This window comes from Rhinatrema bivittatum, chromosome 7 (assembly GCF_901001135.1).
Source record: "Rhinatrema bivittatum chromosome 7, aRhiBiv1.1, whole genome shotgun sequence".
NCBI lineage: Eukaryota > Metazoa > Chordata > Amphibia > Gymnophiona > Rhinatrematidae > Rhinatrema > Rhinatrema bivittatum.
Genome location: NC_042621.1, coordinates 67969695 through 67994838, shown reverse-complemented (window position 1 = coordinate 67994838; position 25144 = coordinate 67969695). Strand labels below are relative to the sequence as shown.

Here is a 25144-nt window from a genome sequence, read left to right as displayed (position 1 = left end):
TGATATCATTTGCAAACCAACAATCCTTTCCCCACAAACCCTTCCGTTATGTCGCTCACAAAAATGTTTAAAAGAACCGGTCCGAGGACCAATCCCTGGAGGCAAAAGGAAACAACTAACCTCTCTTTTGGAAATCTATGAATCATGGTACAAAATTTATATTATATTGAAAACATACACATAGAAGAAGTTCAGCAACAGTTACTATCTGAAACTGGATAGCACCTATGGTAGTAAAAAATATTTGAAGTGGGTAAGCCCTATACACTTTAATAATAGTGGATCCTCTCAGTTAATGCTTCAAAGGTTTGGCGACAAAACCAGAGGTACCGCAAGTTTAGAAGTCAAGTAAAACTGGCATTCTCTGACCAGAAGATAAATTACCCATGAGCAGGTGCAAATATATTTTGAATCTTAGCAGCTGAGCTCTCCCACTTGCCTCTTAATCTCCTTTGTGCAGACTTTAAGAGCTTGCTCCGGCATGTTGGAAGTCTTAATCATCCTCTCGAGCATGAGGATATCGTCAGTGTCCTCACCTTCCTCCTCCTCCTCAGCATTATCCAGAGAAAACGGTTTGCCCGACATCTGACCAATCCTCCGAAAGGGTCGAAAAGCTATGAGCTAAGATGACAAAATAAAAAATACATATATACACATGTACATATATATATATATATATATATATATATATAAATGACCTGCACGGTGTCAGGAGTTTGGGGCTATCTAATCAGTCGGTACGGATGTGGTCAAGAGTCTGGGCACAGAAATTCTGCCTTCTGACTTGCCAACACGCGGCACTGTGATTGCTTCCTAGGAGCCCTGGAGTTCAATGGAAGCTCACTGTGGCAGGAACCGCTCTCCTCCGATGTTCGTCCAGTAGGGAACTGGCTAAACAAAAAAAGTGTCAGCAGTAAACCTAAAAAGGAGCTGCCTCGCTCTTTCCATCCCCTGTTCACGTCTTCCAACTAGGGAAGTGTTCCCAGCCCTGCCCTGGGGACCCTCCAGCCAGTCGGAATTTCAGGATATCCACAATGAATATGCACGAGAGAAAATTTGCATGTTATAGAGACAGTTCGTGCATATTTTTTTCCTCATGCATATTCATTGCGGATATCCTGAAAACCCGACTGGCTGGAGGGTCCCCAGGACGGGGTTGGGAACCACTGAACTAGGGAGGCTGCTCAAAGGCAGAGATTTTCACGCAGGGTGCATGGGTCAACAGAATTTTAACACAACACGATTACAACCCGGTCCTACTGAAAGTGGCTGCAATTTATCACACAGTGATTATAGTTTTCCCAGTGAGAAAGAAACGAGAAGAAAAAGAAATTAACACGGCTAGTCATGCAGACCCAGAGCAGGCTGAAAAGTAGAGAACGTCCGTACTGACGCTGCATTCTCCAGCTTGTTTAATTTACTCTACTCAAACAGTACACCCATACAACTATTACAGTAAAATTTAATTGCATTGGTTTTATTCTGCTTTATTTGGTGTATTATTATACGCAAACCACCATGCAGGTGCACGTCAGCCCGCTCCTAGGGACGCAACTATTTTATAACTTGTGCACATTTGTGCATGCATGTTATAAAGTAGCCTGGCCACTCACACACGTGCGCTGAATTTTAAGCGCGCGCACAAATCACACTTCTACCCTGTAAGCCAGGTGATTTTAAAAAGGGGCACACACCGACGCCATTCTCAGTTTTACCAGTTTGTCCCCAGGTCACCCAGTTAAGAGAGAGGTCCTCCAAACCCCTCTAGTTTAACAGCCTTTACGTCCCTCAGTTAGTCCTGACCCTTAAAACCCCACAGATCTGCCCGTTTATTTTATTAGTGACAGCTGCTCCATAGCAGATGTTAAACCTACTCGGCAGGGGCTCCGGGCACGCACCCAGGTAAGTACACGAGTCCTTATCTGCACATCTCTGGTTCACGCCCTGAAACGCCCCTGCCGACGCTCCCTTTTGAAATCTTTGGAGATGCGCCCGCTGGCGGGAGATACACGCGCATTCAGGCAGCTTTTAAAATCTGCCTGGCGTGCGCCGGCCAAACTTATTCGCTCACCCCCTGATGAATGCGCGTCCCAGGCTTTTAATCCGCATTGGTCAGTCGTGAATTTGCAGAATTATGGTTAAATGAAATAAAAAAAAGACAAGCTCATCGCTTTTAATGCAAATAGATGATCTTTAAAGGGCTCCCACCCTTCCCAGTCACGGCAACCACGAAAATCCCAATGTTAGGCATTCAGAGATGGACGAGATTCTCCTTGTGCAAATGCACGTAGGTCCCACCAAAACCCTCATTAGGGTCTGCTCGGGACCTATGCATCTTCAGAGCACATCCTATAAACCAGATATTGACGACTCTACGAATGTATTTCTATGTCACCCAGTCATGCCCTCTTTCACAGCTGTCAAAACTTGTGAGGCACTAAGCTTTCTCTACTGCTCTACCCAGGTCTTTCATACCCTTTTGTCGTCCTCTTGTTTAGGGTTTCTGGTTTTCTGGAGTAACTTTAGGCCTTCGATCTGTCTGACCAGCAACGGTATTGCCATCTTGAATCGTTCCTCCAAGCTCACCGCATCTAAAATCTAAGACCAGCAAATAGGAACACGGAGGTTAGTGTATAGCCAGAGCTTTCCAAAATCTACAGAATCATCCTCCTATGGCCTAATATTAAAGAAAAAAGAAATAGATAGATTAGTCAGTCAGTACTGTTTTGCCAGTCTGTTCTCCCAGGGTATCCACTATGCCAGTGGTTTGGTTTAACCAGGTCTTCTTACATAGAGGAGAACTTCCAAAACCACTCACATAAGCCCATATATGTGTGCATATGCAGATTTACCACTGTATTTTATAACTTGCGGGCACACAATATATGCAGGTTATAGAATACGAGTACCCATGCGCGCAAACATGCTCCCGTGTGTAAAACCCACGAGCCGTGCAAGTTCAGACTGATCCAGAGCAGTTCCAATATATGCAGCTAAGTAGCAGCAATCAACTGGAGAGGTCTGAAAAGTGCAACTTGTCCGACTAAACAGCACTTTTAGAGCGTGTCCGGGCAGGTAAATCTAAAAAAAGGCACTGTTTATCCAGAGAAGTTCAAATGTGTCTAAGTAGCGGCAAAGGCACTTCTTAGCCAGTTAAGTTGGACTTCAGCTAAGTGTGCGCAAATGGTGTACTCGTATATCACAGCTGTACTTCACATTTTAAAGGGGTATGCAAACAGATTTTATTTGTGTTATTTAGACGAATTTACCCGCCCCGCCCCCCTGTAAGTCGGTCAGAGGATCTTAGATCATACACATGGCAATGAAGTGACCACTGCTACCAATGAGTCTACCAGTTCGATCTGCAGCCCATGAAAACCCTCTGGGCTCTTCACCCAGAACCCCCCACCCCCCACCCAGTCATTTTTTTCAGTTTTGAGACGTTTACCATCACTTATAGCCGATACTGAGCAGGAGTAAATATACACAAGAAAAAGACTTACGCACGTCCCTTTGGCAGGTTGTAAAATAGCAACTTACGCACAAACGTTGGCCCCTCCCCGGACCTCACCAGCCCGCCCCTTATTTTACCCACACACATTTGCTCGCAGTCTCTGACTTACGTGCATATGTTGCAGTTTTTAAAATAGTATTTATGCCAGTGTATGCTCTTTTACATGTACACGTAGCTATTTTATTTTTTTTACGCGGATGTCTCGTGAAAATTCACCTAAAAGTGCTTTCTCTTTCAGGACACTGCCTACCTGCAATCACAGGGTTAAATCTTTTGGGATCATACCAGCAGGCAGGTTCTCACTGGACTCACGTCCATGACTCACACTGTCTGTGACCTGCCAGGTGACTGTCTTTGGCCAAACGGAGTCGGCTTAGACTGGCAAAAACGGTGCTGCCCCCGAAAACGCAACCAGGAAGGGCCGAAACCCCTGGAAGCCTTTTGGCCTACCCTCCGGGGAGCTTGTACACCTTATTGTCCCCCCAAGGACTTAATGAGCTGCTCCAAATCATCTCCAAAAAGTAATCTCCCCTGAAACGGAAAAGCACCCAGCTGCGACTTGGGAGGAAACATTGGCCAACCAATTACGGAGCCATAAAAGCCTGCGAGCTGACACCGCAGAAGCCATAGCACGCAAAGTACATAGTACGTGCGAAGGAGATCGTACAAGGCATCCGCCCCGTCCGCTACCGCCGCCTCCAAAATGATCAGCCTGCTCCGACTCCTCCGGGGAGAGCTCTCTGGCACTCAGGAGCTGTTGTACCCACAGGAGACTCGTACGCTGCATTAAACTACTGCAAACAGCCGCTCGAACCCCCAGAGCCGACCCTTCGCAGACACACCTGAGAAGCACCTTAAAAGCTTACGATCCTGAGGGTCCTTAAGAGCAGCCGCCCCAACCACCGGAATAGTCGTGCGCTTGGTGACTGCGGATACAGCCGCATCCACCTTGGGAACCTTAAGGAGGTCGAGAGAGTCGTCCGGCAGCGGGTACAATTTTTCCATAGCTCTGCCTAGCTTCCGGAGTATCCCATTCCCGAAACATCAGCTGGAGCAACATAGGATGAAAAGGAAAAGTCCTAGCTGGGGGACGAAGACCAGACAGGATCAGGGCACGGTGGATCCGGTGCTGAGGCGTGGCGTCTGACCAGCCGGTATGCCCAACTCCGCTAGGACATGTGGAATCATCGGCTCCAACTCATCTCTACGAAAGAGCCTAAGGACCCGAGGATCATCCACTTCCACCGGGGCCACACACACACTCTGAATCCTCATCCACGTCCGCCTGAAGCGGATCTGACAATGGCCCACCCGAAACCGGGAGACCTCAGGAGGATCTGGCCTGGGCACCTGCAAGGGAGGAGAGGGCCCAGCCTCAGGCTGCCCCAGAGGCGGCTCAGGATCCCCCATGAACATAAGGCCAGCTAAATATGCCTTATGTAACAGCAAAATAAAATCAGCTGGCCCTTTAAATTTTCCCGAGGGAGGGTACCCAAGGGAGCAGGGAAGGCAGGAAACAAATCGTGGGGAGACCAGGGGCAAAACTTATGCGTAGATAACTGAGGAGGGAGATCCCCTGCCGAGCTATCTGCATTAGCATCTGCAGCTCCTAAAATGGCTGCCGTTCCCGCGTTCCACGGGGCAGGCTGAGTACCATGAGGTTGCATTGGGGCGCCCGCACCACGGGACCAACGCTCCTGCCTCCCTCTTCCACCAGCCGCTGCCGCTGACGGGCTCTCGCCCCCAGGAAGACACCGGGAGCAGAGGCTATCTCGGGAGAGCCGTGCTGCCGGCTCCCCGCAGGCTTTACAGGCCGAAGCGTGCGGCATTGCCGCACTGTAAAGGAGGGGAGGCCGCCAAAGTAAACACCGGAGCCTGGGATGCTGAAGAGTAGTGCAGCTCTAAAAAAAAAATGACGCGGATCGTTCTGGTTTTTTTTTTTTTTTTTTTTTTTAATTGTGTTGGCCTCACCAAAGCACAACCCGTGGTTGTCTCTGTGCCGAGAAGGGGAGGGACAGGCCCACCGGTAAATCCCCCCAGTCACTCACCGGCTGCTGCTCCTGGTACACTAGAGCGAAGAGAAAACTTCCCGGCAGGCCTACCACAGAGGAGAAAATGACTCAGCTCCTCGGGAGGCCTGGCTCTCTTTTTTTTTTTTTTTCTTTTAAACTTTGTTTCAGCCAGACAAAATTTATAAAAGATTCCTGTCACTGCAACCTCTTTTTTTTATTTATAGAATCAATTAGCCAGGTCTGCAGGTTCTGCCACCTTCATCTGCTGGAGACAGAGAAATACTGAAGGGGGTTGCAGGTGACGCATCCTACTTCCAGGGGTGCCCTTCAAGTTTTTCTCTGTCTCCATCTGCTGGAAGGGAGGCATAACCCAGCAGTCTGGGCTGATCCGGGTACGTACAGGGAACGTGTTTTCTTTTGCAAGATTCAATTCCTGACACAGCCATTACTGGTGAAACTTTGGCCAGATAGGACCACTGTTATCACTAAAAGGATTTAATTTTGGACATTTACATTTAAGATGCGTTTTTCTACTGTCAAGCACTATAGAATATAAAGATTAAGCAGGGTTTCTTCAGTGATTAATGATTATTCATAAGCCACTGAAGAACGTGGTTTGTTTGTTTTTTTAACCATCGGCTGGCATCTTAAGATATTTTCCTCCTTGCAGTACCTCTCTGGTGCATTTATACTTGTTGGAGGGAGTGCCATTAGCAATTTTGTACTTTTGTGCATTCCCAGAGCCTTCCTGTATATCTCTGGGGTAATAGCTAATGCCATTTTTAGGAGAGAACGTCCATGCGAGGGATCCAAGTTAAAACAGACACAGTCGGGGGCACAGTTTTTTTGTGCGCAAAGCTCCTTGCTGCGTTGGCAATAAAGTCTGCGCACACAAAAACCGTGCGAACATCTAAGGATTAAGCTGTGCGCTCTGCCAGACGCACCTTACTGCATCAGCCCCCTTGTTTGTAAGCTGGAAGTTGAACAGCAGGCTGTTGGTGGCCTGGAGATTCACACAGGGAACTAAAAATGCTATGGGCATGTCTTCAAAGTGAAACCGTTTGCTTGCTGCAGTTTGCAAGTCACACTGTCAGCATGTGAAAAGCTCACCCAGCAAAAATTATTATTTATTTTTTTAAACAGAAGGAGAAGTCCATTACCTGCTATTAATTAAGTTGACTTAGAAAATAGCCACCGCTATTACTAGCAACGGTAACATGGAATAGACTTCGTTTTTGGGTACTTGCCAGGTTCTTATGGCCTGGATTGGCCACTGTTGGAAACAGGATGCTGGGCTTGATGGACCCTTGGTCTGACCCAGTATGGCAGGTGCTTATGTGCTTAAGTAACTATTTAACACAGAGCTCAGTCTGTGGAGACTCAGAGAAAGTGTTGCAGACAGGCAAAGCTTTATGTTTCACTAAATATTCAGGAATTGCTATTCAGTGACTGTAACTTTGCTTTTTGTCTTCAAGCCAAGAAACAAGCAACTTCAACCCCATTCACAGTGTTTCGAGCTGTCCGCTTTTACTCATCTGTTGCTCTGGACTTCATTTTGCATTGGGAAGGAAAATCCGCAAAACTGAAAGCAATAATCCGCCTTATTTTTTTTCACCATCGCCTATTTACGATTTCTGTTTCTTTCCTGCCTCAATTGCCTGTTTGCTCACTGTAATCTGCGTGTTGCCAGTATTGTTTAGTAAAGTTTCGATCCTACATTGCAGAGTGCGTGCGTATTATTATTTTTAGGGCTTCTCAGGCCCGGATTTAGGAACAAACAACTGCCTCCGGAGCCACATCGACAGGCGCCGAAGCATCGCCACTGCTGCTATGCGTCTGAGCCTGCCTCTGAATCGCCACGAGACCTCGGGTCACACTCGCAAGGGCCCACCCAGTAGCCCTGCCCCTCGCCTGGGTTTCCATAGAAACAGGAAGCCCATGTGGGAGGAGGGGGTGAGGGTGTCGCAGGGCCTGGAGTACGTGATGGCGACAAGAGGCCCTGAGCTGGATTTCCTTTTTAAGAGTTGTATTGCTGCTACTGCTGGAGCTGGGCACCGCCATGACTCGGCGGTGGGGAGGGGGGGGGGGGGGGGGGAGGACCGGAGAGTCACTTTGCATGGGGGTGGACATCAGGCCCCTCCCCCCACCGCCTATGGGCGCTCATCAAGGGGTTCCTGATTTTCAGTTAAAACCGAAAAACTATGATTTAAAAAAAAAAAAAAGCACTCCCAATGGGGAAATTAGGTTTTTTTGGTTTTAACTGGAAAAACAAACAAAAAAAAATAGATCTACTGTGGAGTCCCTCTGACATCATCCGGCCGCTGCAGTCAAAAGGCAGCATCCTGCAGCAGCCAGAGGTCATCGAGGCCTGAAAGGGCCACTGTGGACTCTATCCTGTGAGAGCCAATGTGCACATGAGAGCCAGTGTGCGTGTACCTGAGAGCCAGTGTGCATGTGCACATGAGAGCCAGTGTGCGTGTGTACCCGAGAGCCAGTGTGCGTGTGTACCCGAGAGCCAGTGTGCGTGTGCAGAAGAGAGAACCCGAGTGAGAGAGCATAGGTGGGCATAAGAGAGGGAGTGAATTAGAGAAGGAACATGTGAGAGCGTGCGCGTCAGAGAGGATACACAACCTGCCACTAGCCCTGAAGCCACACACACATGGACACAGCCCGCCACCCCCTCCCCCACACACCTCTGCCCTCCCCCCACATACAACCTGCCACCCTTACCCCATTCCCCTCAGCCACATGCAAACCCCTGCCACCCTCCCCCTTGTCACAGTCACACCCCGTGCGACACAACATGTAAGTATGTTAAGATAAACTGCTATTAAAAACGAATCCGCCTAAAACCTTGCGTGGTGAAAGCTCCAACACACACATCTTTGGTACCCAAATACACATAACTGCCTGAAAAATAAAAACCCCTCAAATTTGCAATTTGTAAAGCCCTAGGATCAAATGCCTGAATGATTGCAGAGGTGCAGAAGCAGGGGGGGTCAGCATTTGAATTCAGAATCTGTGACACTGCATGAGAAGAGAGGGCCTCAGAACTGTAAGTTCCTCTCCTATGGTAGGAATCCCATTTTACACACTCTCCTGCCGGCTACAGCGGGGGGTACATTTGTATGTAATCAAATCAACAGAAAAACATTTTATTTCATCTTGATACATTACCTCCATCACCACAGCCATTTCCACCATATTTTGGAGGGTTTCTCTCTTCAGGGGTCAGGCTGAACACGAGGGCAGTTACAGCGCGCACCTTGGGTTAAGTGGTGAATGGCGAGCTAAAAATCGCTAGCGTCCCATCGGAAAGCCGCTTCCAACTGGCCATCCCCCAAATTAAAGCACGGTGAAAAAAAAAAAAAAAAAGAGCGCCAGCCGCCCGGTACCGAATGCCCCAGTAATACGAGCATCTCTGGAAACAAGCGAACAACAAAACGCGCCAGCGCTCGGTTACCTGCAGCTTCTCTTTGTTGGTCGTGCGAATGACCGACGTCAGTATGTCCGGTAAGGACTCCCTGGGCAGGCTGTCTAAAAGGCGTCTCAGCTTGGAAACCGCCGGGATAGACATATCCAACATTTCAACCAGCTTAAAAAAAAAAAAGAGAGACAGACTTGTTCACCAGTGTGAAAAGTTAGCAGGAAACAGTCAAAGGCGGCCCCCCTTTCATTTCTGATTCTAATTTACACTCCAGGAAAAAAAGTACCTTAGCTTCCTGAACTCCCTTTTGACTTTGACACACTTGGGACATAAATAAGATTTGCCGCTGAACTAACTAATCAAAAGCCTAGGCTTAGGGCCAGCATAACGTGCAAAGTCACAAGAGGCGACGTGAACGAGCAGGGCTTAAGATAATCACAAAGCTTTCGTTTCACATCAGAGACATTCGTCTACATGCAGCCATTCATCACTGTGCATGGACAATGCTATGAAAAACTCATAGAAAAGGGAACGGCTATGTTTGCCACTCCCCTAAGCCTCGAGCTCTATTTTCTCTCCCTCCTCTGGTTATAAAGTGCTAGCAGAATGGGAAAGGCATTTTATTTTTTTCTTTACTGCTGTCTGACAGCTCAGCCCAGTGCTGGAGGTTCTCCGCCTCCCAGGGAGCCTCAGTGACAGGTAAAGGCGATCAGTAAGTGGCTGACTGGGACAAGGTGGTCTGCCCCATCCTCCATTCCCTCCTCCCACCCCCACTCAAATCTCCTTTCGGTGCAATCCTAAGGAAGGACATTTTCCATACCCAAAAGGGAAAACTAGTTTGCAGGCAGTTAAAGGCAGGCAGAAAGAAAAAAAAGTTGGACAAGAGATGACTCTGCTCCTGATGAGGGGGAAAAAAAGAAAAAAAAAAAAAAAAAGGCAGTCTAACACTGCGTGGGGCATAGTGAAGCCCTCTTCAGACAACCCGTGGAGGATATCACCGTGCTGGACTGGCAGAGAAGAGAGAGCAGAATTTGGGTGCACCTCAACCATCAACCTAGATCCTGGCAAATTTCCCCCCTGCCGCTTCCAAACATGGCAGGAACGTGAGCCAGATGTAATACAGTGGATTCAGAGAGGAGGAGAGATGTGAGCTGGAGGGGCATCCCCCGCCCCCGTTCCCTATCAGTTCCCCCCTACATTAATTCTTCACCATCTGGGTGGCGAGGGGATGTCCCACAATGGCATCAGTAGGGGACAAAATGTTGGAGAGAGAGAGAGAGAGAGAGAGAGAGATTCTGTGAATAAAACCACAAGAATGGAGAGAACCCCAGGAAAAGAGGAGCAGGAGAACCCAGCTTGTTCTGCTGAGGGATTATCACCAGGGGACCAGATCTAGGAGTAGGGCAGCACAGAGACAGGGTATTTAAGTGTCCAGTGAGCACCAAGGCTAACAGGAACATCTTTTGGGTCATTAAATCAGTGGAGTGCCTCAGGGATCTGTACTTGGACCGGTGCTTTTCAATATATATATAAATGAACTGGAAAGGAATACGACGAGTGAGGTCATCAAATTTGCAGATGACACAAAATTATTCAGAGTAGTTAAATCACAAGCGGATTGTGATACATTACAGGAGGACCTTGCAAGACTGGAAGATTGGGCATCCAAATGGCAGATGAAATTTAATGTGGACAAGTGCAAGGTGTTGCATATAGGGAAAAATAACCCTTGCTGTAGTTACACGATGTTAGGTTCCATATTAGGAGCTACCACCCAGGAAAAAGATCTAGGCATCATAATGGATAATACTTTAAAATCATCGGCTCAGTGTGCTGCAGCAGTCAAAAAGCAAACAGAATATTAGGAATTATTAGGAAGGGAATGGTTAATAAAACGGAAAATGTCATAATGCCTCTATATCGCTCGATGGTGTGACCGCACCTTGAATACTGTGTACAATTCTGGTCGCCGCATCTCAAAAAAGATATAGTTGCGATGGAGAAGGAACAGAGAAGGGCAACCAAAATAATAAGGGGAATGGACCAGCTCCCCTATGAGGAAAGACTAAAGAGGTTAGGACTTTTCAGCTTGGAGAAGAGACGACTGAGGGGGGATATGATAGAGGTGTTTAAAATCATGAGAGGTCTAGAACGGGTAAATGTGAATTGGCTATTTACTCTTTCGGATAATAGAAAGACTAGGGGGCACTCCATGAAGTTAGCATGTGGCACATTTGAAACTAATCGGAGAAAGTTCTTTTTCACTCAACGCACAATTAAACTCTGGAATTTGTTGCCAGAGGATGTGGTTAGTGCAGTTAGTATAGCTGTGTTTAAAAAAAGGATTGGATAAGTTCTTGGAGGAGAAGTCCATTACCTGCTATTAATTAAGATGACTTAGAAAATAGCCACTGCTGTTACTAGGAACAGTAACATGGAATAGACTTAGTTTTTGGGTACTTGCCAGGTTCTTATGGCCTGGTTTGGCCACTGTTGGTCTAACTCAGTATGGCAATTTCTTATGATATCAACTGATGGAACTGAATGGACCCTTGTTAGAGAACTCTCTAGTGAATCTAGTTGCCAGAGAAACCCTGATGGTCTCTTTTGCTTTATAAATGAATAGAGAAAGAGTGTTCCTAGCATTATATTATTATTATTTATAGATTTTTCTATACCGGGGTACGTAAGTAACATCACCTCGGTTTACATTCAAACAGTAATTCAGCATTGCGCTTTACAATATAACATAGTAACTGAACGAATACAATACAATATATAACTTTGTATTAATAGAATATAAGCAATATATGAGAGACTGTGGAAATTAGGAAGAGTAGTTGAGGATTCAATTCATTAATAGTAGGCTTTTTTAAATAACCAGGTTTTAAGGTTTTGTTTCAATTTTTTGTGACAAAGTTCCTGGTAGTGTAGCCTACTGACAAGTATGTAAATACAGAATTCTGATAACAGTTAAGTTCATAGATAGTTGCAGTGAGCCATGAGGCCATGGTCTCTGCTGAATTGGAACTTATCAAACAACACCATCACCCTAGGTCTGAACAGAGACAATGGCTTCATGGCTCACTGCAACTATCTATGAACTTAACTGTGATCAGATAATTCTTTATTTTCATACTTGTCAGTAGGCTACACTATAATGCTAGGAACACTCTCTCCACACCATGTTCTGCCTAATTCAAGGCCTTCTCTTTGCTCTGTATATATTTTACCCCTCTCCTGTACATCACTTCATGCATCTGATGACTTGGACTCTGTCCTTGAAAGCTCACGCTTCGATAAATTGTCTATAAGTTGCCACCCAACTCCTGGCTTTTTTTCAGTAGAGCAAAAGCTCTAAGAGCTAAGAGAGAAGGCGCTGTTTGGTGCAGTCCAATGTCACCCACATTTCATGGTATTTCAGCTCTGCTTGCCGGCGGAGAATCTCCAGCAGCTCCCAGATTATCCTTGAAGCAAAAACAAATCCCCCCCCCTGATCGCTCTATGCTGTGTCCGACGAACAGTTTTAAGGGCAGAAACAAAATAGAGAAAACCAAAAGAAGCTTGAACTAACCTGCACCGCATATTTGTAAAGCTGCTCGGACAGGCCCCCCAGCTCCTCGCTGAAGTCGCTCTTGTTGGTGAACTGCTCCAGGCGATCCAGCTGCTGCACTTCAGCGACAGGGAACGGCCGCTCCTTCAGCAGCTGCAGAATCTGGAACCGGCAGAGGCCCGTAACCAGCAGGGTGTAGTGCGGCTTGGGCCAGTTACTGCCCACCACCTGGACAGCCAGCGCAGCCGTGCCAATCCTGAGAACAGCAAGAGAGAAGAGGATGGATTTAACCAAAAATTAACCCCCAAACCCCTCCCACCCTCCATTATAATGCACGCCAACTTTCCCTCCAGCCTCTCTTATTTTATGCACGTTCTGCAAAAATAATGTCCACAGAGACTAAATGTCAGCATGCAGCTTTCCACTTAAGCGTGCAAATGATTTTAGAGACAGTGCATCTTACAGTAAGCATTCGATATTCCAAGCCACACGGCAGATGCCCCTCAGATTCTACCTTTTGCTTCTTAGTGATGAAATCCAGCTCTGGCTGATCTAACAGGGCCCAATTCAATATTCACCTGGCAAAAATGTCCCACTAAGTGCAGCTGCAAGCAGAGAATCTTAAAGACCAGACTGTGATTTGGGACCCACAGGGTGACCTGTGCGTGCATTTCCAGACTTGGCCTCCCTGCTCCGCTTGCCCATGCTTCCTGTCAGACTAGAAACCCACGCAGAGGGCCAGGGCCTGCGAGTGAGCGCCGACCTTGGGCTGACGACTGCTGCTGCTGCTGTAGCCAGCGATGCTCCACCTTCCTGCTTTGGGTGAGAGGAGGAATGGCGAGGGGACACAGAGGTCTGCTATGTTGTTTTTTTGTCACCTGGGGGTTGCGTGAATCCTCAAGGTGTTAAAAATGGGGTCATACTGGATAAAAAAAATCTGGGAACGATCGCCAGCCTGCAGAACCGTACAGAATGGTATCCATTCTGCGCGTAGAATGCCTCTCTTTCTCTACATTATTAATACAGTTTGGAACAGAACCAGTATATTTAATGAGCCTTCAAGCAGAATGCTTTTGAAGACAGACACTGTGGGATTTTTGGTGAGTTTTATGCCACGAAATGCACACTATTTCATGTGTCAGTCCGTCTGCAACACTGGCATCCCAGGCAGGGGACTTGTCGGTCTACAAATCCAATATATAAGCACAACAGGAACAGCAATATCGGGGGAAGTGGGGCCAGCACCTCTACCATCAACAGCCTGTGTCAGCAGGGCTCTCCTGTCATAGTTGCCCCAAAAGTTGGCTCCAGCTAAAGTAACGGTGAAGAGGAGTAGTGGCGACACTGCCAACCTGCTGTCAGAAACCTGGAAGCGCAACCACAGCAGCAGCAGCAGCGGGATCACAACGTTGCCCTTTCAAGTCACGACAGGGCTCCTCAGAACCCCTGGGGCAGATGCCAGCGCTTGGTGCACCAGCAGGGCCACGTGGCTGCCATGACAGCACGAGTCAGGAAAACACGCTGGGCCACGACGCCACCAGACACAGCAGCACCAGCGGGAGAGCCAGACCTCTGACACTGCCGAAGGGAGGCCCGAGCTAGGGTTTGTTTCTGCTGCAACTGGGCCCAGGAGGAAGGAGCCATCTTTGGGCCACCGTGGGGAGAAAAAGAGGAAGATGGCATCGTCTGGCTTCACTGGGAGCCTAAGATATACCAGCAGCAAAGCTAAGGAAAGGAGAGAGAGAGAGCTGTAGCAGAGGGGCAGAGTGTGGAAGCACAGAGGAGGTGAGGAGGAAAGGAGAGAAAAGGACTGCAAACGGGTAGGTGGGGTCCTGGGAGATAACTGCACTGAGACAGCGGGGAGGAAGAGAGCGAGGGCCTAAATTAGGGAAGAGAAAGAGGAGAAGCGGTGGAGAGGAGATAAAACTGCATTTGGGAGGCTGCAGGTAAACAAGTGTGAAAGGACTGCCCTTGTCAGGGAAGAAACACCCTGACCATACACTCCCCCCACCACCACAGAAACACACTCACCATACACTCTCCCCACCCCTCCACCACCACAGAAACACACTCACCATACACTCTCCCCACCCCTCCACCACCACAGAAACACACTCACCATACACTCTCCCCACCCCTCCACCACCACAGAAACACACTCACCATACGCCCTCCCCACCACCACAGAAACACACTCACCATACGCCCTCCACACCCCTCCACCACCACAGAAACACACTCACCATACGCCCTCCACACCCCTCCACCACCACAGAAACACACTCACCATACGCCCTCCCCACCCCTCCACCACCACAGAAACACACTCACCATACGCCCTCCCCACCCCTCCACCACCACACAGAAACACACTCACCATACGCCCTCCCCACCCCTCCACCACCACACAGAAACACACTCACCATACGCCCCTCCCCACCACCACAGAAACACTCACCATACGCCCTCCCCACCCCTCCACCACCACACAGAAACACACTCACCATACGCCCTCCCCACCCACCACAGAAACACACTCACCATACGCCCTCCCCACCACCACAGAAACACACTCACCATACGCCCTCCCCACCACCTCCACCACCACAGAAACACACTCACCATACGCCCCCCCCCACCCCTCCACCACCACAGAAACACACTCACATACACCCTCCCCACACCCACAGAAACACACTCACCATACGCCCTCCCCACCCCCTCCACCACCACAGAAACACACTCACCCATACGCCCTCCCCACCCCTCCACCACCACAGAAACACACTCACCATACGCCCTCCCCACCCCTCACCACCACAGAAAACACACTCACCCCATACGCCCTCCCCCACCCCTCACCCACCACAGAAAACATCACTCACCATACGCCCTCCCCACCCCTCCACCCCACCACACAAACACACTCACCATACGCCCTCCCCACCACCACAGAAACACACTCACCATACGCCCTCCACACCCCTCCACCACCACAGAAACACACTCACCATACGCCCTCCCCTCCACCACCACAGAAACACACTCACCATACGCCCCTCCCCACCCCCTCCACCACCACAGAAACACACTCACCATACGCCCTCCCCTCCACCACCACAGAAACACACTCACCATACGCCCTCCCCTCCACCACCACAGAAACACACTCACCATACGCCCTCCCCTCCACCACCACAGAAACACACTCACCATACGCCCCTCCCCTCCACCACCACAGAAACACCACTCACCATACGCCCTCCCTCCACCACCACAGAAACACACTCACCATACGCCCTCCACACCCCTCCACCACCACAGAAACACACTCACCATACGCCCTCCCCACCCCTCCACCACCACAGAAACACACTCACCATACACCCTCCCCACCCCTCCACCACCACAGAAACACACTCACCATACGCCCTCCACACCCTCCACCACCACAGAAACACACTCACATACGCCCTCCACCCCTCCACCACCACAGAAACACACTCACCATACCCCCCCCCCCCTCCACCACCACAGAAACACACTCACCATACGCCCTCCCCACCACCACAGAAACACACTCCCATACGCCCTCCACACCCTCCACCACCACAGAAACTCACTCCACACCCCTCCACCACCACAGAAACACACTCACCATACACTCTCCCCACCCCTCCACCACCACAGAAACACACTCACCATACACTCCCCACCCCTCCACCACCACAGAAACACACTCACCATACACCCTGCCCACCCCTCCACCACCACAGAAACACACTCACCATACGCCCTCCCCACCCCTCCACCACCACAGAAACACACTCACCAACGCCCTCCCCCCCCCTCCACCACCACACAGAAACACCTCACCATACACCCTCCCCACCCCTCCACCACACAGAAACACACTCACCATACACCCTCCCCACCCCTCCACCACCACACAGAAACACACTCACCATACACTCTCCCCACCCCTCCACCACCACAGAAACACACTCACCATACACCGTCCCCACCCCTCCACCACCACAGAAACACACTGACCATACACCCTCCCCACCCCTCCACCACCACAGAAACACACTGACCATACACACTCCCCACCCCTCCACCACCACAGAAACACACTCACCATACACTCTCCCCACCCCTCCACCACCACAGAAAGAAAGGAGCACAGAGTGCACAGATAAAATGCCGCTCTTTTAAACTGCCCGGCAATTCTGGACTTATTTTACTGTGGTACCTTTCCACCATTCAGTTAGTTAGAAGAAACCCAAATGAGAAAAATCAACCTTCACAAATTGCTGAATAAAGACCAGAAAACGGGTGTCGATGACCCTTATTGCCCACGGGTCCAGATCACCGTCAGTCCGCCCCCAACTCTCCAATTACAGATTTGATGAAGCAATAACTCTGAAGGCAGGGCTCAGATTAAACTCGCACTCCCCCCCCCTCCCCCCCCATACAATTCTGAAGTCATAAGAACATAAGAAATTGCCATACTGGGTCAGACCAAGGGTCCATCAAGCCCAGCATCCTGTTTCCAACAGTGGCCAATCCAGGCCATAAGAACCTGGCAATTACCCAAACACTAAGAAGAACCCATGCTACTGATACAATTAATAGCAGTGGCTATTCCCTAAGTAAACTTGATTAATAGCCGTTAATGGACTTCTCCTCCAAGAACTTATCCAAACCTTTTTTGAACCCAGCTACACTAACCACATCCTCTGGCAACAAATTCCAGAGCTTTATTGTGCATTGAGTGAAAAAGAATTTTCTCCGATTAATCTTAAATGTGCTACTTGCTAACTTCATGGAATGCCCCCTAGTCCTTCTATTATCCAAAAGTGTAAATAATCGAGGCACATCTACTCATTCAAGACCTCTATCATATCATATCTCCAAGCTGAACAGCCCTAGCCTCTTCAGTCTTTCCTCATACGGGAGCTGTTCCATCCCCTTTATCATTTTCGTTGCCCTCCTCTGTACCTTCTGTTGCATCCGTCAGTGCTAGACGGCTTCGCCCCGTTTGCCTCGCCTTATTCACAGCTCCTCCCGCTTACCTGGGAAAGATGGCTACCGCCGCGTCTACAAGCCAACCTCTCCGGCATCCCCGGAACGGCTATGGTGCAGCCTCCCGCCATTGCTCCTCCCAGGTACCTACTAGGGTGCGTGCGCGTCACCCATGTCTTTATTCCAACCTTGGCGTGAACCTCAAGGGCGTTCCCCCTTGCTGACGTCACGCCATCCAGGTATGTAACCTATTCTAATTTGCTAGCTCACCGAGTTAGCAAGGACTCGTATCTGTTCCTGTCTACACTACGCTGCCGCTTCCGTGCTGCTGCTGGAAGCTCTCTCTCTCTACCCTTCGGGGTAACTGCTAACCTGGGTACCCACTCCTCGGGGGCCATCTGCTTTATTTCAGGTGCTTTACAGGGAACAGGTACTCACTCCTCGAGGGCCTGCTCTCCCTGCCTGCACTTCCTTCTACAACCTGGTGGAATCGCATGTCTACAGCAAACACCTAGTGAGTACTCTAACTCTCCATCTATCTCATCCACAGTCCTTCCTTGCTAGGAAACCTGCCAAGACCAACTGGGTGAGAAGGGCTCCCCTCTGCCGAGATCCCTGAGACTGGGAGGTGGCAGTAGTGTCTCACTACTGCCACCTCTGGTGGTTCTCTTCAGTCTGTATAATAAAGAACTAACTGTGTTTGTGCCTTCTGAGTCTAGCCCAGTAGTGTGGCTCCTCACAGGGCTCCTCCCTGTGGGCTTGGTAATCTGCCACTGTACCCAAGGATCCACCCAAACACCGCTCAACCATAACACCTTCTCCATCGCAACTACGTCACAGAAGTTAAAGAATCTGCTTCTAAATCTTCCTCTCATGCAGGTACCTTCATTTCTGCTTGTTCAATTGCTCTCCAAGCCAGGATCCAGGGCTTGGATTGAGATTTCCCCTGTGCTCAGCCCTCTGATCGGACCCTCTCCTCCTCGTCCACCTCATGGCTGTTAACCCCTCCCCCAGCTGCAATACATCACAGAAGCTAAAAGAATCTGCTTCTAAATCTTCCTCTCACGCAGGCGTCGCGCGCCTAAGGAACGCGACAAAGGAGCCTGCCCCTTGTCGTGCCCCTTAGCGTTGCCCCTCTACAATCCTAACAAATAGCCTATTGTCCTCCTTACCCTAATCTGCTCTCATACTTCCCCCTCCCTATCTTCACCATACCATTCCTATTAACACCCCGTATCTTTAAACACCTCAGTGCATTACTTGCAATATGCTAAATAACCCCATTCCCATACTCAAATATAACTATTGGCCATACACAGATACACTCATGAAACCTCAACAAATGAACAGACACCTCATCCCAATCATGCTCACACCAATCACACAATTCTTAGGTCTCACGACTCTAGCTATCATGCTGTTTAATGCGCAATCTATCACAAAAAAAACCAATATACTTCATGATATACTCATTGATGATAAGCCAGATATTTGCGCCATAACTGAGACCTGGCTAAAGGAAACTGATACCGTCCTACTTAATCAATTACCAAATGACACTTATGACATCTACTCAATCCCAAGACCTAAAAAAAAAAAGGAGGTTGGTTACTACTCGCTGCAAAAAAAGAATTGCAGTTAACTTCACATCCTGTGCAAATTGCCCCAAAATTTGAGATTGGGTTATTTAAATCTCCTCACCTGCAGATCTGTCTAGTATATATTCCCCCTGGCATTCTTTCAAAAAATCCTTCTCCCATAATTGAATTTATCGCCCAGAACATTGAAATTGACAAACCTGCCATCATCTTAGGAGATTTCAATGTACATGTAGACTCCCTCCCACTATCAAATGCCTGTGAAACCTTTCTATCATCCCTCAAAGCTATTGGTTTCACACAGATCGTCACTGACCCTAACTCATCAAAATGGTCATACCCGTGATCTGATTTTCATTAACAAACCCATCATCTTGAGTGACCCTATTAGCACAGCTGTTCCATGGTCAGATCACCACCTCCTGCACACTACCCTCACCCTTAAACGAACCACCTCACCCCAACTCCCAGAACCTAAAACTATACAGATCCGCAAACTATGTTCTATCTATGAACTCACTGTTGCATTCAACAAAGAACTTCATAATCTTGAACTGGCTGACATCAACTCAGCAATCACATCATGGTATATCACTGGGAACATTGCCAACGACCTTTGCTCCCTTCGCACAAAAAAAAAATTGGCCACTCCAAATCTTCACTTAAACCTTGGTACACCCCTGAACTGACAGCTCTAAAACGCACCCTCAGGAAATTGGAAAAAGATTGGCGTAACAACCCCTCCCTCACACGTATCTATCGTGAGCAAACCCTCAACGCAAAAAAAAAAATTACCATGCAAAAAAAATACATGACCTGCAATTTAATGCAAACGCTCTCTTCACGTATGTAACACAAATGACTAAAACCAATACCACTCCCACCTGTAATAAAGATGACCAAACCAAAAGTGAGAACTTAGCTAAATACTTTCACGAGAAAATAGTTAAAATCATGGTACGGTTCCCTGGTAATAATCCCCTGACCGGAACCATCCCACATGATTCCTTTGCTATATTTAATGCCTTCGAACCCACCACGTCCCTAGAGATTCAAAATACCATTAAAAAAATGAAATCTGCCACACATCCAAGTGACACTATACCCACCAAACATCTTCTTTCCATCCCAGAAATCATAGCACCCCCAATTGCTAAAATTATCAATTGCTCATTAGCTTCCGGAGAAATCCCTAATACGCTTAAACAAGCTATCATCAGACCTATTTCCAACCTTCCCTTCATAGCGAAAATCCTTGAAAAAATTGTAAAAACGCAGCTCACTGAACACCTGGAAAAATTTGAAATTGTCTCACCATTGCAACATGGTTTTCGTAAATTTATGAGCACCAAAACTCTGCTCATCTCTCTTATCAATACCATACTTACTGGATTCGACAAAGGTCAATCCTTCCTACTAGCCATGCTTGACATTTCTGCGGCCTTCGATACCATTAATCACAACATTCTCATTACACGGCTCAAGGAAATCGGCATAGCTAACACCCCACTGCAATGGTTTGAAGCTTTCCTACAAGGACGGAAATACAAAGTCAATTTGAAAACCATGAATCGCAACCATACAATATAAATCACGGAGTACCACAAGGATCTGCCCTCTCCTCTACTCTCTTTAATATTTATAGCCTCCCTCTTTGTCACCTACTTACAGAACTTGGCCTTATGTACCTCATCTATGCGGATGACATAGAAATTGTTATCCCCATCACTGACTCCCTTAATGATGCTCTTAAAACATGGGATACTGCCCTCACCGCCATTAGTAATCTCCTTACTAGCATCAATCTGGCCATTAACCCTGATAAAACAGAATTTATGGTCATTTCCCCACAGAATCACAAAAACACAACTGCTGCCACTCACACATCACTCACTCCTCCTGACATCACTAACACTGTTAAAAACCTTGGAGTCACATTAGACAACCACCTTAATTTAAAAAAAAACATATCAACACCACCATTAAAGATGGGTTCTTCAAACTACACACTCTAAAAAAATTAAGACCATTACTCTACCAACATGATTTCCGTACTGTACTGCAATCCCTCATCTTTTTGAAAGTTGATTATTGTAATGCCCTTCTCCTAGGCCTAGCCAAAACTACCATTCTACCACTACAAATGCTTCAGAATGCAGCAGCACGCATACTCACCAACACCAGAAAATCGGAACATATTACTCCCATACTCAGAGATCTGCACTGGCTCCCCATTGCGCAGAGAATCATGTTCAAAACCTTATTTCTAATACACAAGACCCTACACAATGAAAACAGGACATGGTTCAATAATGATCTTTACTTCCACAAACACTCCAGAACCCCTAGAACACAACATGCAGCCACCCTACACACCCCCACACTTAAAACCACCACTCTTGAGTCAACTAGGAAGCGTGCGATAACTATAGCCGGGCCAAGCTGTTGGAACAATATGACACCGGAGTTACGGCAAGAAACATGCCCAATAAAATGTATGCAAAAAACTGAAAACATGGCTTTTCCTACAGGCTTATACTTAACCTTTACGCTCTCCTCTCTCCCTCACTCCTACAGCCTTGCCCACTAATTTACTTAAGTGTACATCCCCCTTTTTCTTTCTCACCACACCTAACTTTTTGTTGGCAACTATTCATATCAATTGGATATCAATTGGATATAAGACTTCTATCCTATTTCTCTCTCTCATGCCCAGCTTTTTTCTTTTCCAATTGTGTTTTATAAAATTCATGCTATTTATTTATAGACTTATAAGTTCAGTGAGATAACAATTTGCTTTGTACCACTATTTTATTTTTCCCGTCCATTGTTCCACTGTTCCCTGCCCCCCCCCCCCCTTAACAAGATTATTGTAAAGCACTGTTGCATATGTTTGTTAACAAGTTTATTGTAACGTTTATTGTTTATTGTAAATGTTTATTGTAAAGCACTGTTGCATGTTTGTTCTAGTTAGCACAGCTGCAATGTTTCTGTTAATTGTGAACCGATGTGAGGTTACTAAACAAATGTCAGTATATAAAAACTGCAAATAAATAAATAAACAAACTATATTTTTTTGAGATACAGCGACCAGAATTGTACACAGTATTCAAGGTGCGGTCTCACCATGGAGCGATACAGAGACATTATGACATTTTCCGTTCTATTAACCATTCCCTTTCTAATAATTCCTAACATTCTGTTTGCTTTTTTGACTGCTGCAGCACAGTGAGCCGACGATTTCAAAGTATTATCCACTATGACGCCTAGATCTTTTTCCTGAGTGGTAGCTCCTAATATGGAACCTAACATTGTGTAACTACAACAGCAAGGGTTATTTTTCCCTATATGCAACACCATGCACTTGTCCACATTAAATTTCATCTGCCATTTGGATGCCCAATCTTCAAGTTTTGCAAGGTCCTCCTGCAATGTATTACAGTCTGCTTGTGATTTAACTACTCTGAATAATTTTATACCATCTGCAAATTTGATAACCTCACTCGTCATATTCCTTTCCAGATCATTTATAAATATATTGAAAAGCACTGGTCCAAATACAGATCCCTAAGGCATTCCACTGTTTACCCTTTTCCACTGAGAAAATTAACCATTTAATCCTACTCTCTGTTTCCTGTCTCTTAACCAGTCTGTAATCCACGAAAGGACATCGCCTCCTAGCCCATGACTTTTTAGTTTTCTTAGAAGCCTCTCATGAGGGACATTTTAGTTTTCTTGAAGCCTCTCATGTGGTTCACCTTTATCCACATGTTTATTAACCCCTTCAAAAAAATAAAGCAGATTTGTGAGGCAAGACTTCCCTTGGGTAAATCAATTCAGACTGTGTTCCATTAAACCATGTCTTTCTATATGCTCTACGATTTTGATCTTGAGAATAGTTTCCACTATTTTTCCTGGCTCTGAAGTCAGGCTCACTGGTCTATAGTTTCCCAGATCACCCTGGAGTACTTTTTAAATATTGGGGTTACATTGGCACCCTCCAGTTTTCAGGTAGAATGGATGACTTTAATGATAGGTTACAACTTTTAACTAAAAGATCAGAAATTTCATTTTTGAGTTCCTTCAGTACCATCCAGTTAGGCTCAGATTAGGCTGCACCTCCCCAGACAGCGCGCAGATCAGACGCGCACTATCCCCCCTGCGCCCATGCACAGGCTGAGATTAGCCGCGCACGCGCACCCGCGCTGACCTGTGCAGGGAAGGCAGCGCCTCGGAGTCGCTGGCCGGGTCGCTGGTGTTGGGGATGACGCCGATGATGGTGCTCTTCAGCGAGGTGCCCTTCAGCAGCCGGCTGCGCACCAGCTGCATGTTGCCCGGCGTGTCCACCGCCGTGCGCATGGTGGAGCCGGGCAGCAGCACGCTCTCGTGGGTCAGCAGCAGGGGCAGGCGGCTGGGGATCTGGATGGCGCTGCCCGAAGCCATCGCAGTCTCCTTCGCCCTCACCACCAGCTCGGCGGCGGCTGGGAGTTCCTGGGCGCGGGGTCCGGGCTCCGCCGATGCAGGGTAAAGTGCAGCCTGAGACGCGGCTACGGCGCGCCGATAGGGGCAAGATTCATCCGCTAACCCTCAGGCGCTTTTTACAATTTCCCCCCTTAGGGTGCCATCTGCTGGTCATTGCGGCAAAGTGCAACGCTGGAACACTAATGCACAAACACAAAGCGACTTTGGTTTCTTTGATATTTATTTTTGGTTAATTTTCTGTTGAACGTTGATAAGCATATATTATTTGATATGTACACTTGCATTCTCTGTCCTGCACATATATGTAGTATCAGATGGACAGATTTGTCATGCAACCAAACTTTAAAAATTCGATTTGTTTAAAACTCTTTCTAAAACATATTTGATACTTTTCTTCTTTGCTATCATAGGAGCAAAGTGTGTTTCACTAAACCTTTTCAGCGAATTATCCATTAGGAGGGTAACCATATGAAAAGGGTCAGGCTGAGTCAATCCTGGTTTCACCCCAGTACATCTAGACTTGTGCAACCAACAGTGGCCTCTTTTTGATGAAGAGCACAGGTCGACATTGGGGGTGGCCAACTCCACTCCTCGAGAGCCACAAACAGGCCAGGTTTTCAGAACATCCACAATGAATATGCATGAACTGATCTGCCTCCATTATATGCAAACCTAACTCATGCATATTCATTGTGGATAACCTGAAAACCTAGCCTGGTTGTTGCTCTCGAGGACCGAAGTTGGCCAGCCCTAGTCTACATACTATTTGGTGTAACACTAACACCTATGTACAAAATGTATTAACACATGCTATTTACATATATGTTATCTTTACTTTGGATTGCCCAGGGATAATTCTGACAGTCATGCACATGGCCCAATAAAAAAAAAAAAAAAGCATGCTGGCCAGAATGTCAGCTGGTTTTGGCACAGTGGCTTTCAGGAGGCAAATTGGTTCTTTAGTCTTATTTATTTGCTTACTTAAACTATTTCTGTTCCTCCCATAGTAGAATCACTGTACTGGGTAGATTACAATTAAGCATTTATGAAATCATAAAATACATACAGAAAGCAAAACATTTACCCAAAATACAACACAATAGAACATACACTTACAAATAAGCAATTTAAATTTCAATCGTATCAAATAATACATGAAATCATGCATATGCTTCTTTCAGCTGTTTACGGAACACACCGCAACCAGATATCTGTCCAAGTTCTAACGGCAGGGCATTCCATAGAACAGGGCCAATAACTGAAAAGGCCCTACGCACGCAGGGCATCAGTTACGTGAAGCAGCCCAACTGAGGCACAACGAGGAAACCCTTATTGGCGGACCGAAGCCTAACTGAAGGTACGTGAGATGTAAATAGATTAGACAAGCAGGAAGGGCCAACCCATTTATGGACTTAAAAACTAGCACCAAAATCTTAAACTTGATTCTTTGTTCGATAGGTGACCAAAGTAATTCTCTTAATAATGGAGTAACATGTTCCCAAGGAAAGCCCCCACACACATACACACAAC

At 47.2% G+C, this 25144-nt stretch overlaps 1 protein-coding gene across 1 annotated transcript in view; it reads right to left on the bottom strand.

Moving 5' to 3' along the window:
* The window catches only part of LONP2 (lon peptidase 2, peroxisomal), a 241528-nt gene extending 217953 nt beyond the window's left edge, over window positions 1-23575 (bottom strand). The window contains exons 1-5 of the mRNA XM_029608478.1: window positions 23343-23575; window positions 12528-12762; window positions 8990-9121; window positions 2476-2598; window positions 440-621 (exon numbers count right to left, since the gene is read on the bottom strand). Of these exons, the coding sequence (XP_029464338.1) occupies window positions 440-621; window positions 2476-2598; window positions 8990-9121; window positions 12528-12762; window positions 23343-23575 (905 nt within the window). The remainder of the gene's footprint in view (window positions 1-439; window positions 622-2475; window positions 2599-8989; window positions 9122-12527; window positions 12763-23342) is intronic.
* Window positions 23576-25144: the final 1569 nt, after the last annotated feature.